Here is a 16,914-nt window from a genome sequence, read left to right as displayed (position 1 = left end):
ACGAGATTGAACAAGGTATCGGGATACCGACGATCGAATCTCGGGCAAGTAACATACCGATAGACAAAGGGAATTGCATACGGGATTGATTGAATCCCCGACATCGTGGTTCATCCGATGAGATCATCATGGAACATGTGGGAGCCAACATGGGTATCCAGATCCCGCTGTTGGTTATTGGCCGGAGAACGTCTCGGTCATGTCTGCATGGTTCCCGAACCCGTAGGGTCTACACACTTAAGGTTTGATGACGCTAGGGTTATAGGGAAAGTATGTACGTGGTTACCGAATGTTGTTCGGAGTCCCGGATGAGATCCCGGACGTCACGAGGAGTTCCGGAATGGTCCGGAGGTAAAGATTTATATATGGAAAGTTGTTGTTCGGGTTCCGGGAAAAGTTCGGGTTTTTCGGTATTGTACCGGGAAGCTTCCAGAAGGTTCCGGAGGATTCCAGAGGGGTCCGGAGGTCCGGAAAATGTTCCACCACGTCCAATACAGCAGCATGGGCTGTAGGTGCCCTAGCCTTAATGGGCCAGGGGCACCAGCCCCCCCAAGGCCCATGCGCATGGGAGAGGGGAAACCCTAAGTGGGAGGGCCTCCACTTGACTTGGGAGGCACTCCTCCCCCCTTTGGCCGCCGCCCCCAACCCTAGATGAGATCTAAGGGGGCCGGCCCCCTCTCTCCCCACCTATAAATAGTGGAGGGGTGGGAGGGCAGCGATGACCCAAGTTCTGGCGCAGCCCTTCCCCTCTCCCAAGTCCTCCTCCTCTCCCGCGGTGCTTGGCGAAGCCCTGCGGGATTGCCACGCTCCTCCATCACCACCACGCCGTCGTGCTGCTTCTGGACGGAGTCTTCCCCAACCTCTCCCTCTCTCCTTGCTGGATCAAGGCGTGGGAGACGTCACCGGGCTGCACGTGTGTTGAACGCGGAGGCATCGTTCTTCGGTGCTTAGATCAGAATCAACCACGATCTGAATCGCTACGAGTATGACTCCTTCATCAATCCCGTTCTCTTGAACGCTTCCGCTCGCGATCTACAAGGGTATGTAGATGCACTCCTCTCTCTCGTTGCTAGATGACTCCATAGATTGATCTTGGTGATGCGTAGAAAATTTTGAATTTCTGCTACGTTCCCCAACAATTTGGATATCGGAAGTGTTCCGGGTGAAATCAGGATTTTACCGGAGTACCGGAGGGGTTACCGGAACCCCCCGGGGGTTAATGGGCCATAGTGGGCCTTAGTGGAGATGAGGAGAGGCGGCCAGGGCAAGGGCCGCGCGCCCCTCCCCCCTAGTCCGAATAGGACAAGGAGAGGGGGGCGGCGCCCCCCTTTCCTTCCTCTCCTCCACCTCTTTCCCCCTTCTCCTATTCCAACAGGGAAGGGAGGGAGTCCTACTCCCGGTGGGAGTAGGACTCCTCCTGGCGCGCCTCCTCCCTGGCCGGCTGCACCTCCCCCTTGCTCCTTTATATACGGGGGCAGGGGCACCCCAAGGACACAACAATTGATCGCTTGATCTTTTAGCCGTATGCGGTGCCCCCCTCCACCATAGTCCACCTCGATAATACTGTAGCGGTGCTTAGGCGAAGCCCTGCGTCGGTAGAACATCATCATCGTCACCACGCCGTCGTGCTGACGAAACTCTCCCTCAACACTCGGCTGGATCGGAGTTCGAGGGAAGTCATCGGGCTGAACGTGTGCTGAACTCGGAGGTGTCGTGTGTTCGGTACTTGATCGGTCGGATCGTGAAGACGTACGACTACATCAACCGCGTTGTGCTAACGCTTCCGCTTTCGGTCTACGAGGGTACGTGGACAACACTCTCCCCTCTCGTTGCTATGCATCACCATGATCCTGTGTGTGCGTAGGATTTTTTTTGAAATTACTACGTTCCCCAACAGTGGTATCCGAGCCTGGTTTTTATGCGTAGATGTCATATGCACGAGTAGAACACAAGTGAGTTGTGGGCGATACAAGTCATACTGCTTACCAGCATGTCACACTTTGGTTCGGCGGTATTGTTGGATGAAGCGGCCCAGACCGACATTACGCGTACGCTTACGCGAGACTGGTTTTACCGCCGTGCTTTGCACACAGGTGACTAGCGGGTGTCAGTTTCTCCAACTTTAGTTGAAACGAGTGTGGCTACGCCCGGTCCTTGAGAAGGTTAAAACAACACTAACTTGACGAACTATCGTTGTGGTTTTGATGCGTAGGTAAGAACGGTTCTTGCTCAGCCCGTAGCAGCCACGTAAAACTTGCAACAACAAAGTAGAGGACGTCTAACTTGTTTTTGCAGGGCATGTTGTGATGTGATATGGTCAAGACGTGATGAGATATAAGTTGTTGTATGAGATGATCATGTTTTGTTGAAGTTATCGGCAACTGGCAAAAGTCTTATGGTTGTCTCTTTATTGCATAAGATGCAAGCGCCAAATAATTGCTTTACTTTATCGCTATGCGATAGCAATAGTTGCAAGAGCAATAGTTGGCGAGACGACCATGTGACGACACATTGATATAGATCAAGTTGATGGAAATCATGGTGTCATGCCGGTGACGATGGAGATCATGACGATGCTTTGGAGATGGAGATCAGAGGCACAAGATGATGATGGCCATATCATGTCACATATTATGATTGCATGTGATGTTTATCTTTTATACATCTTATCTTGCTTTGATTGACGGTAGCATTATAAGATGATCTCTCACTAAATTATCAAGGTATAAGTGTTCTCCCTGAGTATGCACCGTTGCAAAAGTTCTTCGTGCTGATGATCGGGTGTGATAGGCTCTACGTTCAAATACAACGGGTGCAAAACAGTTGCACACGCGGAATACTCAGGTTAAACTTGACGAGCCTAGCATATAATAGATATGGCCTCGGAACACTGAGACCGAAAGGTCGAGAGTGAATCATATAGTAGATATGATCAACATAGTGATGTTCACCATTGAAACTACTCCATCTCACGTGATGATCGGACATGGTTTAGTTGATATGGATCACGTGATCACTTAGAGGATTAGAGGGATGTCTATCTAAGTGGGAGTTCTTAAGTAATATGATTAATGGAACTTTAATTTATCATGAACTTAGTCCTGGTAGTATTAGCATATTTATGTTGTAGATCAATAGCTCGCGTTTAGCTCCCATGTTTATTTTGATATGTTCCTAGAGAAAACTAAGTTGAAAGATGTTAGTAGCAATGATGCGGATTGGATCCGTGATCTGGGGATTATCCTCATTGCTGCACAGAAGAATTATGTCCTTGATGCACCGCTAGGTGACAGACCTATTGCAGGAGCAAATGCAGACGTTATGAACGTTTGGCTAGCTCAATATGATGACTACTTGATAGTTCAGTGCACCATGCTTAACGTCTTAGAATCGGGACTTCAAAGACGTTTTGAACGTCATGGACCATATGAGATGTTTCAGGAGTTGAAGTTAATATTTCAAGCAAATACCCGAGTTGAGAGATATGAAGTCTCCAACAAGTTCTATAGCCAAAAGATGGAGGATAATAGCTCAAGCAATGAGCATGTGCTCAGATTGTCTGGGTACTACAATCGCTTGAATCAAGTGGGAGTTAATCTTCCAGATAAAATAGTGAGTAACAGAATTCTCTAGTCACCATCACCAAGTTAGTAGAACTTCGTGATGAACTATAATATGCAAGGGATGACGAAAACAATTCCCAAGCTCTTCGCGATGCTAAAATCGGTGAAGGTAGAAATAAAAAAAACATCAAGTGTTGATGGTTGACAAGACCACTAGTTTCAAGAGAAAGGGCAAAGGGAAGAAGGGGAACTTCAAAAAGAACGGCAAGCAAGTTGCTACTCAAGTGAAGAAGCCCAAGTCTGTACCTAAGCCTGAGACTAAGTGCTTCTACTGCAAAGGGACTGGTCACTGGAAGCAGAACTGCCCCAAGTATTTGGTGGATAAGAAGGATGGCAAAGTGAACAAAGCTATATTTGATATACATGTTATTGATGTGTACTTTACTAGTGTTCGTAGCAACCCCTCGGTATTTGATACTGGTTCAGTTGATAAGAGTAGTAACTTGAAACGGGAGTTGCAGAATGAACAAAGACTAGTTAAGGGTGAAGTGATGATGTGTGTTGGAAGTGGTTCCAAGATTGATATGATCATCATCGCACGCTCCCTACACTTTCGAGATTAGTGTTGAACCTAAATAAGTGTTATTTGGTGTTTGCGTTGAGCATGAATATGATTTGATCTTGTTTATTGCAATACGGTTATTCATGTAAGCTAGAGAATAATTGTTGTTCTGTTTACATGAATAAAACCTTCTATGATCATACACCCAACGAAAATGGTTTGTTGGATCTCGATCGTAGTGATACACATATTCATAATATTGAAGCCAAAAGATGCAAAGTTAATAATGATAGTGCAACTTATTTGTGGCACTGCCGTTTAGGTCATATTGGTGTAAAGCGCATGAAGAAACTCCATGCTGATGGGATTTTGGAATCACTTGATTATGAATCACTTGATGCTTGCGAACCATGCCTTATGGGCAAGATGACTAAAACTCCGTTCTCCGAAACAATGGAGCAAGCAACCGTCTTATTGGAAATAATACATACTGATGTATGCGATCCGATGAGTGTTGAGGCTCGCGACGGGTATCGTTATTTTTTGACCTTCACAGATGTTGAGTAGATATGGGTATATCTACTTAATGAAGCACAAGTCTGAAACATTTGAAAAGTTTAAAAGAATTTCAGAGTGAAGTGGAGAATCATCGTAACAAGAAAATAAAGTTTCTACAATCTGATCGTAGAGGAGAATATTTGAGTTACGAGTTTGGCCTTCAGTTAAAACAATGTGAAATAGTTTCACTACTCACGCCACCTGGAACACCACAGTGTAATGGTGTGTCCGAACGTCATAACTGTACTTTATTGGATATAGTGCAATCTATGATGTTTCTTACCGATTTACCACTATAGTTTTGGGGTTATGCATTAGAGACAGCTGCATTCACGTTAAAAAGGGCACCATCTAAATCCGTTGAGATGACACCATATGAACTGTGGTTTGGCAAGAAACCAACGTTGTCGTTTCTTAAAGTTTGGGGCTGCGATGCTTATGTGAAAAAGCTTCAACCTGATAAGCTTGAACCCAAATCGGAGAAATGTGTCTTCATAGGATACCGAAAGGAAACTGTTGGGTACACCTTCTATCACAGATATGAAGGCAAGACTTTTGTTGCTAAATTTGGATCCTTTCTAGAGAAGGAGTTTCTCTCGAAAGAAGTGAGTGGGAGGAAAGTAGAACTTGATGAGGTAACTGTACCTGCTCCCTTATTGGAAAGAAGTTCATCACAGAAACCGGGTCCTGTGACACCTACACCAATTAGTGAGGATGTTAATGATGATGATCATGAAACGTCAGATCAAGTTGTTACTGAACCTCGTAGGTCAACCAGAGTAAGATCCGCACCAGAGTGGTACGGTAATCCTGTTCTGGAGGTTATGTTACTAGACCATGACGAACCTACGAACTATGAGGAAGCGATGATGTGCCCAGATTCCGCGAAATGGCTTGAGGCCATGAAATCTGAGATGGGATCCATGTATGAGAACAAAGTGTGGACTCTGGTTGACTTGCCCGATGATCGGCAAGTCATAGAAAATAAATGGATCTTCAAGAGGAAGACGGACGCTGATAGTAGAGTTACTATCTACAAAGCTAGAATTGTTGCAAAAGGTTTTCGACAAGTTCAAAGTGTTGACTACGATAAGATTTTCTCACTCGTAGCGATGCTTAAGTCTGTCCGAATCATGTTAGCAATTGCCGCATTTTATGAAATCTGGCAAATGGATAACAAAACTGCATTCCTTAATGGATTTATTAAAGAAGAGTCGTATATGATACAACCAAGAAGGTTTTGTCAATCCTAAAGGTGCTAACAAAATATGCAAGCTCCAGCGATCCATCTATGGATTGGTGCAAGCATCTCGGAGTTGGAATATACGCTTTGATAAGTTGATCAAAGCATATAGTTTTATACAGACTTGCGGTGAAGCTTGTATTTACAAGAAAGTGAGCGGGAGCACTACAGCATTTCTGATAAGTATATGTGAATGACATATTGTTGATCGGAAATAATGTAGAATTATTCTGCAAAGCATAAAGGAGTGTTTGAAAGGAGTTTTTCAAAGAAAGACCTTGGTGAAGCTGCTTACATATTGAGCATCAAGATCTATAGAGATAGATCAAGACGCTTGATAAGTTTTTTCAATGAGTACATACCTTGACAAGATTTTGAAGTAGTTCAAAATGGAACAGTCAAAGAAAGAGTTCTTGCCTGTGTTACAAGGTGTGAAATTGAGTAAGACTCAAAGCCCGACCACGGCAGAAGATAGAAAGAGAATGAAAGTCATTCCCTATGCCTCGGCCATAGGTTCTATAAAGTATGCCATGCTGTGTACCAGATCTATTGTATACCCTACACTGATTTTGGCAAGGGAGTACAATAGTGATCTAGGAGTAGATCACTGGACAGCGGTCAAAATTATCCTTAGTAGAATAAGGATATGTTTCTCGATTATGGAGGTGACAAAAAAGGTTCATCGTAAAGAGTTACGTCGATGCAAGTTTTGACACTGATCCAGATGACTCTAAGTCTCAATCTGGATACATATTAAAAGTGGGAGCAATTAGCTAGAGTAGCTTCGTGCAGAGCATTGTTGACATAGAAATTTGCAAAATACATACGGATCTGAATGTGGCAGACCCGTTGACTAAACTTCTCTCACAAGCAAAACATGATCACACCTTAGTACTCTTTGGGTGTTAATCACATAGCGATGTGAACTAGATTATTGACTCTAGTAAATCCTTTGGGTGTTGGTCACATGACGATGTGAACTATGGGTGTTAATCACATGGTGATGTGAACTATTGGTGTTAAATCACATGATGACGTGAACTAGATTATTGACTCTAGTGCAAGTGGGAGACTGAAGGAAATATGCCCTAGAGGCAATAATAAAGTTATTATTTATTTCCTTATATCATGATAAATGTTTATTATTCATGCTAGAATTGTATTAACCGGAAACATAATACTTGTGTGAATACATAGACAAACATAGTGTCACTAGTACGCCTCTACTTGACTAGCTCGTTGATCAAAGATGGTTATGTTTCCTAGCCATAGACATGAGTTGTCATTTGATTAACGGGGTCACATCATTAGGAGAATGATGTGATTGACTTGACCCATTCCGTTAGCTTAGCACTTGATCGTTTAGTATGTTGCTATTGCTTTCTTCATGACTTATACATGTTCCTATGACTATGAGATTATGCAACTCCCGTTTACCGGAGGAACACTTTGTGTGCTACCAAACGTCACCACGTAACTGGGTGATTATAAAGGTGCTCTACAGGTGTCTCCGAAGGTACTTGTTGGGTTGGCGTATTTCGAGATTAGGATTTGTCACTCCGATTGTCGGAGAGGTATCTCTGGGCCCACTCGGTAATGCACATCACTTAAGCCTTGCAAGCATTGCAACTAATGAGTTAGTTGCGGGATGATGTATTACAGAACGAGTAAAGAGACTTGCCGGTAACGAGATTGAACTAGGTATTGAGATACCGACGATCGAATCTCGGGCAAGTAACATACAGATGACAAAGGGAACAACGTATGTTGTTATGCGGTCTGACCGATAAAGATCTTCGTAGAATATGTGGGAGCCAATATGAGCATCCAGGTTCCGCTATTGGTTATTGACCAGAGACGTGTCTCGGTCATGTCTATATAGTTCTCGAACCCGTAGGGTCCGCACGCTTAAAGTTTCGATGACAGTTATATTATGAGTTTATATGTTTTGATGTACCAAGGTTGTTCGGAGTCCCGGATGTGATCACGGACATGACGAGGAGTCTCGAAATGGTCGAGACATGAAGATTGATATATTGGAAGCCTATATTTGGACATCGGAAGTGTTCCGGGTGAAATCGGGATTTTACCGGAGTACCGGAGGGGTTACCGGAACCCCCCGGGGGTTAATGGGCCATAGTGGGCCTTAGTGGAGATGAGGAGAGGCGACCAGGGCAAGGGCCGCGCGCCCCTCCCCCTAGTCCGAATAGGACAAGGAGAGGGGGCGGCGCCCCCCCTTTCCTTCTTCTCCTCCACCTCTTTCCCCATTCTCCTATTCCAACAAGGAAGGGAGGGAGTCCTACTCCCTGGCGCGCCTCCTCCCTGGCCAGCCGCACCTCCCCCCTTGCTCCTTTATATACGGGGGCAGGGGGCACCCCAAGGACACAACAATTGATCGCTTGATCTTTTAGCCGTGTGCGGTGCCTCCCTCCACCATAGTCCACCTCGATAATACTGTAGCGGTGCTTAGGCGAAGCCCTGCGTCGGTAGAACATCATCATCGTCACCACGCCGTCGTGCTGACGAAACTCTCCCTCAACACTCGGCTGGATCGGAGTTCGAGGGACGTCATCGGGCTGAACGTGTGCTGAACTCGGAGGTGCCGTGCGTTCGGTACTTGATCGGTCGGATCGTGAAGACGTACGACTATATCAACCGCGTTGTGCTAACGCTTCCGTTTTCGGTCTACGAGGGTACGTGGACAACACTCTACCCTCTCGTTGCTATGCATCACCATGATCCTGTGTGTGCGTAGGATTTTTTTTTGAAATTACTACGTTCCCCAACAGTGGGGTCTCGCCGGTTAATTTTGACATCACATGGGATATTTGGGGTCAATTTACTACTAGTAAAAATATGGTTTTATGACTAATAATAGTAACTCCAAAAATGTGATCTTTTTTTTTGCCATGTTCCATAAAGTTGGGGTTATGTGAAATTCGCTCTCGTAAATAACAAGATAAGCAAGGGGGACAGCAGAGAAACGTCCTCCACTTTGCCCCCTCGCACGCGGCCTCTCGCTTCCTTCCTTCCTTGCGCTTGTGGCGGCGGCGCGAAACCATCGGAGGACTTTCTGCCGGAGCCAGCTAGGGTTTGGGCCGCGGCGGCGCGCGACGATGTCGGCGTACGACGAGGTGGAGATCGAGGACATGGAGTGGAGCGAGGAGCTGGGGGCGTACACGTACCCGTGCCCCTGCGGCGACCTCTTCCAGATCACGCTCGCCGACCTCCGCCTCGGGGAGGAGATCGCGCGCTGCCCCTCCTGCTCGCTCTTCCTCACCGTCGTCTACAACGAGGAGGACTTCGCCGACGCCAAGGAGCCCCCGCAGAAGCCGCCGGCGGCCCCGCAGCCCGTCGCCGTCGCCTGAGGAGCGCGCCGCACCCCCCGTGGGTGGCTCGTCGGCATGGACGGTAAGCTTTTTGGGCGATTGAAGTTTTAGGAACTGACTGCTTCCGTTGGTTATCAGAAAGAAATCATTTGGCCGTGTAGTTCGTGCCGAGGGTTTCCGTTGATCTGCTGTATGATTTTGGATTTCAGTAATTAATAACTGTGCTGAGATTTTAGCTTTTCATGAAGGCCATGGGTGTATGTTTCAGTTTGTCCAAGTGGGAACTATGATCTTGGTGCTTGGTACCATGCCAATACATACTACTTTCTTCAGTTACAAAGAAGTATGGATATTTTGTTTCCTGAAAGTGTAGTGCTAGGCTTAACCGACTGCTCATCTATGCCCAATATTTTGATCGGTCGAGGAGGAAGGGGCGGGGAAATTGAATGCTTGGGATTTGGTGTGCCCTTCAGATTGAATTTCCAATTCCTCGCTTTAGTAGATTCATTTTTTTTGCATTACCCGAGTAAGTCAAGTATAAATACACTGCAAAGCTGGAACTCTGGTTATAAGTGGTAGGTTGGTGGTGAGTCCCAGAGGCTTCCACCAGCCGATTGGTTGATTAGCATAATAACTAATAGGTTCCTGTTTGGAAATATGTTGGTGTGATTAACTGAGTATTAGCCTTTTAAATTGTTATTATCCCCTGGCATATCCTGTAGAATTAGAACAACTATGTTGTTCAGCAGCTTTTGGTTTGTGTGTGACAAGACACATTAAGAACTTAGATTCTAGTCACATCTCAACTTAGATTCCTCCTCCAGTCTTTTGTCTCTGGGAAGAATAAAAATGTATGATGTTTGATACCTGTTAGAGGAGCAGTTTGTATGCCACCTTTGGATGTTTCTGTTTTCAAACTCTGTTGTAATCTGGTGCTGGGACCTGCTTTGAGCCCAGGCCTTAGATCTCTTGGGGGTCCTGCTTTGGGGGCTAATGGGAGGGGAAGGGATGGCTTCCCCTCTTCCTCAATAGCCAGTGATCTCCGAGAGATGCCATAGTAGCTTTCATGTTTCTTTTTTACTTCTGTAAGACCTGGTGATTTCTCTTAATGGAAATCGGAGAGAAAGCTCTCTTTTATCAAAAAAAAAATAATAATTTAGCTATAGTTTACCTAGGAGGCTGAGTTCACTTGAATCGGAGCCTTCTGAGAATTCATTTTTGTACTTGTCCTTATGTGTTGTTCTTTAGAGGTAATTGTAGTTCAGCTTTCCTGGTTACTCATTCTCAGGGGCAATCCCTGTAAGAACTATCCTGATGCATCCATGTATTGAGAGCTTTTATGAGGACGACCTGCTGTTTATCTACGATTGCATATTGGACATAGGTTGTTGGAGCTGGGAGACCATGCCAATGTCCCTCACATGCTTCCAAGATCACTAAGAGATGTATAATCTGCCTAGTTTGATTTATACCATGAACTTCAATAGTAGCTTTCCTCAACTAGTTTGGCCAACGCAAAAATCAGGGTCTGCAACTTCCGTTCCATAAGAATCTTTCGGTGGCATCTGTCATGCTTCATCTTGCAATCATTTTGGACAGAGTTGACCTTTGCATCCACTGCTTGCAGGACGATGGGATCAGAATCATAGCTTGGAGAGGAAGAAGATTGTTTGGCATACGCGGGAGCATCTGTACTTGTACTTGTAGAATGAGAAAAATTGCAGCATCGTATCAACTTTTGGTTGTTTAACTGAATTTATCTGTGTGTACCCACTCAGTTGTTACAAAGGCACTGTCCATGACTGGTCCTTCGAATTTTTGCTATCCCAGTTTTTGTAATCCCGGTGACTCTGATCTCATTGCTGCGCCTTGTGGGTAACCTGTGAATCTGTGGTGTGGCTTGGATGAGAAGTGGCTTAAACATGCTCTTTTTTACAGGAGTCATTAAATGATTTAAATCAAACCATCTTGCCATATGTGTCCAAGCTCAATGTTTACAGAACAAATGGCTTGTAATGCCTGCTAGCACTAGTTTCTTAATTTTGTTCCAAATAATCTGATGCGGCCACAATGGCCACCAGCAGCAGGTTCTTAGTTCCCCCAAGAATCAGATACATATTTTTTAATAAAGACACCCAAAGGGCATCTTAGATCTGATTAATATCGAGAAAAATAAGCCAGTGCAATGGATAGACAACTGGACTGATGAACAATGTAACACTTTTTGATAATGAATAAAAGCACCATATTGCTTTCTCTCAAAAGAATATGAAATGGAAAAGGACACCGGCATTTTTTTGCAAATCCATCATTGGTCAAGAGCAGGCCAAAGAAAAGCTGAGCAATAGAGAAAATCATTGCAGCTCCACTTATTTACAGCCAGCCAAGATTTGATCAAATGTACAGTCATTATTTACAGCCAGCCAAGATTTGATCAACTATACAATTATGTTTTTTATCAGGTTACTGGATCATGTACACACTACTTAGAAAAGATGTATTCTGCACCACTAGCCAATTGATTTGGAGGTCTTGTCAAATGAAAGTTAAACGTGTACAAAAGAGATAGTTATACTGTACTAGTTAAGATCCAAAACAGATAAACGTTGTACTAGTTAAACACGACGTAAAAGATCACTGATCTTCTTGAGTTCCTCGAGGGCTGCAAGCGCCTTGGCTTGCTCTGTGCTTCCGGGACCATTTTGCACTGATGCCATGTGTGAATTTGGTCGAAAGTGTAGTTCAATAACCTGTTGAATAAAAGCACATTAGAAACAGATGAACACACTTATTATTCAGAGTGATATTCATGATCTGAGCTTCGGGTTGTAAACTTAACAACAGATACAATTCAATTTTATTATTCTGTATAAGAGACTCAACAGGGGATTTATAGATGAAGTGTACTGTAAAAATGAATCCACCACTATCTAAAATTAGCAGAATATAGATCTATAGAGCACCAACATAAAGTAGGAGCTTTAGCAAAACCTTCAATTAGGTATGAGCTATATATGTCATTGACTCGTTACGAAAATAACAGTGATGTGTTGCAGTAAGTTCAGGTGGCAGTAACATACTTTAAATTTTACGATCAGCAGCTTTAGTCAAGCATGCTTACCTGAATATTTTCAACCATTGATTCGCCAAAAGACCTTAATGTTCCGACCAACTCCTTATCAGCCACCTTCAAACTTGGGCCTACGTCAGAACATATGCTATGCTCCTGATTTGGTTGACAATCCACCGATTCAAATGTTTGATCTGTAATTGCTGATTCATCAGTCTTACCATCACTCTGACAGGGTTCGTCAGTCTTATCATTATGCACAGACAGTGGGTCTGGCTCATTAACCACCTTGGCGCCATGGGAAACGCATGGTTCTTCCTCATGACGGGTATCATGGTCATGATCAGTACGACGCCGAAAGGATGGAGGCCTATTCCTTGATAAATACTCACGAGCTCCATCAATACGATCTCTAATTTTGGCAGAAGTTGTACGGTAACCATCATGCGGGCCTGCCTCACATAGACTGTTTGAGGTACTTCTAACGATCTCTGCAGTACCTTGACCAACACAATCCTTTTGGTGTACTATAGGCATGGTTGGTAAACTGTTTATCAATTTGACAGGAACTATATCAGTGGTGTTCAGTTCATCAATAATAGGCTCAGGCTGGCTAGTTGAAGTTGAATTGCTGTTATCAACATTGGCACCCTTTGTTCTAGAAACATTTGATTCGGTGTCGGACACGCTTCTTCTTAAAAATCCCCGTCCTTTTATCCTAACAGTTGAACCACCACTTCGTTTGTCTCCTGACATCTGAAGCATCTTCCATGTCTCTTCCCAATAATTGGGTGGAGTCAAGGGAGATTTTCCTGTCAGAGGAGACAACGGAAGATTTGCTTCTAGAGCTAATGACTGCAATAACTTGGCCTTCTCAATCAAGTTCTTCAAGTCAATATCTTGAGGGAAATTTAATAATCTCACCAGGCAAGAAGTCGCATGCTCACTTCCCAGCAAGGAGGATCTGAGATGAAGCATCATTGAGACTGCCATTGACAAAATCAGGGCACCACGGGGAGAACATAAAACCTTAAACTGATAGTCTCCCCGATTTTTTATGTCTGTACAATATGAATGGTTTGGAGAAGAGAAGATTTCATCCCAAATAAACAGAAGATTGTCGAGTGTAAATTCACGACCAAATAGGACTCGAAGCCATCGGAGTGCAAAGTACTGAGGTTCTACTCCCAACTCCACAAGATGACTGTGAAGAGAGGAATCCACACTAGCAAGCAAGTGATATATCGCAGCTGATGCCTCCCTTACAGGTGTTAAACCCGTGCTTGATTCTGATGCAGGACTGAGAGAATAGAAATCAGTAATAGCAACCACACCTTGTGCACCATTCATCAACCCGTTCATCAAATTCTCAAACATACAATAGGCATCATGCTCCATGAACTTTTCAGATAAAATGATACCTAGCTCACCCTCTGCTCCATATGCATCATTTATCAAGAGGAGGTCCCTAGTACCAGCATCAAGCTCGTCCAAACTTCTAATTTTAGCTGCACCACCCTCAGAATTGTTAGCCCTGTCACTCCTGTTCAGCAAAAACCTATCTGGAAATGTCTGGCCATCAAAATCGTCACCAAGAAGCTCTTCATGAAGCTCCTTAACTTGTTTAAAGTGCTGCACATCAATGTGAAGGACATAGAACAGAGGAGCTAAGAGTTCATGCATTCCTGTAAGTGAGAAGTGATTTCTGTTGTCAATTGTGCAACAAAAATAGATGGGTATTAGTGCAATTAGGAGGTAACATGAGGAACCCCTAGTAAGTTAAAACATTATGTAGCAGCTAAAATAGCATGCTGAGTTACACATGTGGGAAAGATGTGCACCTACACAATTATTACCTATATGGCAAAAATAATGCTACTTAATTTAATAAACAAACTTAAGTTCAATGTGCTTATGTCATGGAATCTACCAGTATTACATCATCAATATATTACAGATATCTAAGAAACAGTTTGTGGTTGCAAAATATCTTGAAAAGAATGGCTCAGCATTAAATACTACTCCATCTGTACCAAAGTATAAGATGTTTTTTTGGTTTTGCATAGGGCATAAAAAACGTCTTACATTTTGTCACGGAGGGAGTAATAAATAAGAGCCCTGTGAAACCAATTCTCTTAGGTATAACATATTGTAGGCTCTGCAGCCTTAGTTGGATTCCACAATGTTAGGCCATATGAGAAGTGCACGATAGCTGAATACGCACCGATGACTTACCTTGTTTATATCCAAACTCTGGGTATCTAAGGCTCCATACTAGCAGTATGCGTTCAAGCATGGACTGACATGTGGTTGTTTGGAAAAATTCCCCCAATTCAGGATAGAGTCGGGACAGGTCTTGGTTCAGCATTTTCTCTAGTTCCGCATTCCTGAAATATTGACCCCAAGTGCTTTCTGCATCCATGATGTACAAAATGATTAGAAGAAGAAAAAAGAGCTGATGCAACTGAATGTTTTCATGCTATTCGTGAAAATTGCAGAGAACGCGTGAAAGATATATTTTTCTTGTATTGCCGAGGATACACGTGGAACCAAGAAAATGAATAACTGCTGAGAAGAACAACAGCATGTTCTGTTGGTTGTAACCGGTCAATTATCAGCTGAGGGCTTGCGGTGAGACATGGTTGTTGGCAACTCAGATAAAAAGGGCTATCTGAATTAACACGTTACCACTTTATCATCCTGATCCCACCCTGCCTCCCCTGAGTCATCTAGCACCAACCATTTAACCAGAGAGATGGTGACAGATCATCATCAATTTTTATCAGCAACCATTGTGGTGTGAGCAAGGTGCTCCAGAGTATCTGATGTAACAGCCTAAATCTACAGGAATTTAAGTGGAAGCTCGGTGCCGCAAGCAACGTCAAGTTGAGGAAAAGCTTACCCACCTGGGTTCTGTGATAGTGGGTTCTCCACAACAAGATTAGGAGCACCGTCTTCATCCTTGGAGAGATGGGGATCTATCAGCAGCCGCCGCCGCAAATTAGCATATCTACAACAACAAGCACCAATTGCAGGCCAGGAGTCAAAACCCTCGAAGCTCCCTCGCAAAAAAAAAAAAAAAAACCCTCGAAGCTAACAGACTTGCACATTTCCCCCCTACGATAACAAGTGATCTACAAATTCCTTGAAACAATAACTAGGTAAATGAATCTTCAGAGAAATGTAACTTCTCACGATGAGTAGCACGTATATAAAGCCTACGCACGTAGCTTCACTACAGTCCAGCACCGCAATGGCGAGCTCCTTAACATTGAGCCGAATCAAACACTGAGGCAGGGTAGCAATAGCCCGTTCCCAGAAAGACCGGGCCAATGCCTGAATTTTGATCTTCTTCTTTTTCTCATACGCGCCGATCAAAGCAGAGGATTCGGTCGGTTGATCTGACGACCACAGGCGCCGTGAAACGGAAGCGGACACACTCTCCGCGTAGCCTAGCGTTTCAAGAAACCGAGCCTTCCGCCGGCCGTGACCGGAAGCATTGCGGGAAACGGGGAGGGGGGGCTGACCTGCGGCGGGAGTCGGCGGCGGCGCGGCGGAGCTCGGTGGTGGGGACGTCGGGGGAGCCGGGCAGGACGCCGAGATCGGCGCGCCACCGCGCGCCGCGGAGGCCCGAGAAGCGCTGGCCCGCCGGCGGCTCAGGCATTGCCGCCCGCCTCGGCCTCGGCTGCACCCCGGCCCTCCGGGCGAGCGCCCCGCGGCGAGGGGAAGGCCGGGGCGATGGCGGGCGCGAATGGCCGATCCGCGGCCGCGGCGGGGGCGGGGATCGAGCGGGGAGGGGCCGGGAATTCGGATCGAGGAGGGCGGAGGGAGGAGACCTTCTTGGCGTGACCGCCCGAGGATGATGGGAAAGGGGAGGGAGCTGACAGGGGGAAAGCGAGGGAGGGAGGGAGAAAACGTCTCGGCGTGTTGCAACTGTCGCTCGTATGCGCAGTGCAACGACCTTTTCCAGTTCGATCCGTTCCCTATGGCATATGCTTTTTTGTCTCTGTGTGGCAAATGCACTAAAATCTCTAAAACATCATCAATTTTTGCACAAAATCAGTGGTGTCTTTAAAAATTCCTGACTCACAACTAACACATAGAACCGTCACCGGGGCCGTTATGTTTCCCCGCGGAGTGTCCGGTTACAAACAATTTACCGGATGCTTTTCACGGTTCGAAAAAGATTGTTCAGCTTTATCAATCTTTATTTATAGAGGATTCGGCTTGCGTTCCTCGGTACGTCCACAATGCAACAGATGATGATCTCTGAAGGCCTCTGATACCACATGATCCCTCTCATGATTCATAACCCTTGTTCAGTTTTACACTTTCAAAAATATTGCCTGGCCCATTTCCTCTCAACCCCGGCCCTCTTCCCTGACGCAACACGACATGCGCTGGATCAAACTATCTCACGACTAGGCGCTTGCAATGACAACAATCTCTACGACGTTGTGTGGATTTAAATTTTTTTGATCTGATTGTAACCCATCGTCAACCGCCCCTCCTTCTCCCGACAACATGGATTTGGAGGTGGTGTGGCAGTGGCTAAGAATTGTTGAGTAATTAGGAAACACTAGTAGAAT

The 16,914-nt window shown here is 45.0% G+C and overlaps 2 protein-coding genes across 3 annotated transcripts; one reads left to right on the top strand and one right to left on the bottom strand.

Moving 5' to 3' along the window:
• The first annotated feature begins 8,898 nt into the window (after positions 1-8,898).
• Positions 8,899-11,094, top strand: LOC109781753 (diphthamide biosynthesis protein 3). The gene is made up of 2 exons (XM_020340360.4): positions 8,899-9,337; positions 10,883-11,094. The coding sequence occupies exon 1, from the start codon at positions 9,043-9,045 to the stop codon at positions 9,292-9,294; it is 252 nt and encodes an 83-aa protein (XP_020195949.1). The 5' UTR covers positions 8,899-9,042; the 3' UTR covers positions 9,295-9,337; positions 10,883-11,094.
• A 499-nt stretch (positions 11,095-11,593) lies between these two features.
• On the bottom strand, positions 11,594-16,277 carry LOC109781752 (TBC domain-containing protein C1952.17c). 2 transcript variants are annotated; one of them, XM_020340357.4, is made up of 5 exons: positions 15,853-16,277; positions 15,232-15,335; positions 14,561-14,737; positions 12,377-14,010; positions 11,594-12,005 (listed from the first exon to the last, which is right to left on the bottom strand). In XM_020340357.4, the coding sequence occupies exons 1-5, from the start codon at positions 15,987-15,989 to the stop codon at positions 11,871-11,873; spliced, it is 2,187 nt and encodes a 728-aa protein (XP_020195946.1). In that variant the 5' UTR covers positions 15,990-16,277; the 3' UTR covers positions 11,594-11,870. The 2 variants fall into 2 exon arrangements, with proteins under 2 accessions (XP_020195946.1, XP_020195947.1); XM_020340358.4 differs by lacking the exons at positions 15,232-15,335; positions 15,853-16,277 and having other exon boundaries at positions 12,377-14,030.
• Between the last annotated feature and the right edge of the window lie 637 nt (positions 16,278-16,914).

Source organism: Aegilops tauschii, chromosome 7 (genome assembly GCF_002575655.3).
Source record: "Aegilops tauschii subsp. strangulata cultivar AL8/78 chromosome 7, Aet v6.0, whole genome shotgun sequence".
Lineage (NCBI taxonomy): Eukaryota > Viridiplantae > Streptophyta > Magnoliopsida > Poales > Poaceae > Aegilops > Aegilops tauschii.
The sequence above is the reverse complement of the archived record's forward strand: the minus strand, read 5'-3'. Positions and strand labels throughout refer to the sequence as shown.

Coding starts and splice junctions, on each gene's coding strand:
- LOC109781753 (XM_020340360.4), top strand. CDS start 9,043: ATGTCGGCGTACGACGAGGTGGAGATCGAGGACATGGAGTGGAGCGAG.
- LOC109781752 (XM_020340357.4), bottom strand. CDS start 15,989: ATGCCTGAGCCGCCGGCGGGCCAGCGCTTCTCGGGCCTCCGCGGCGCG. Junction 15,336..15,852: donor GCCGCCGACTCCCGCCGCAG/GTCAGCCCCCCC, acceptor TTGTTGTTGTAG/ATATGCTAATTTGCGGCGGC. Junction 12,006..12,376: donor CAATGGTTGAAAATATTCAG/GTAAGCATGCTT, acceptor TTTATTCAACAG/GTTATTGAACTACACTTTCG.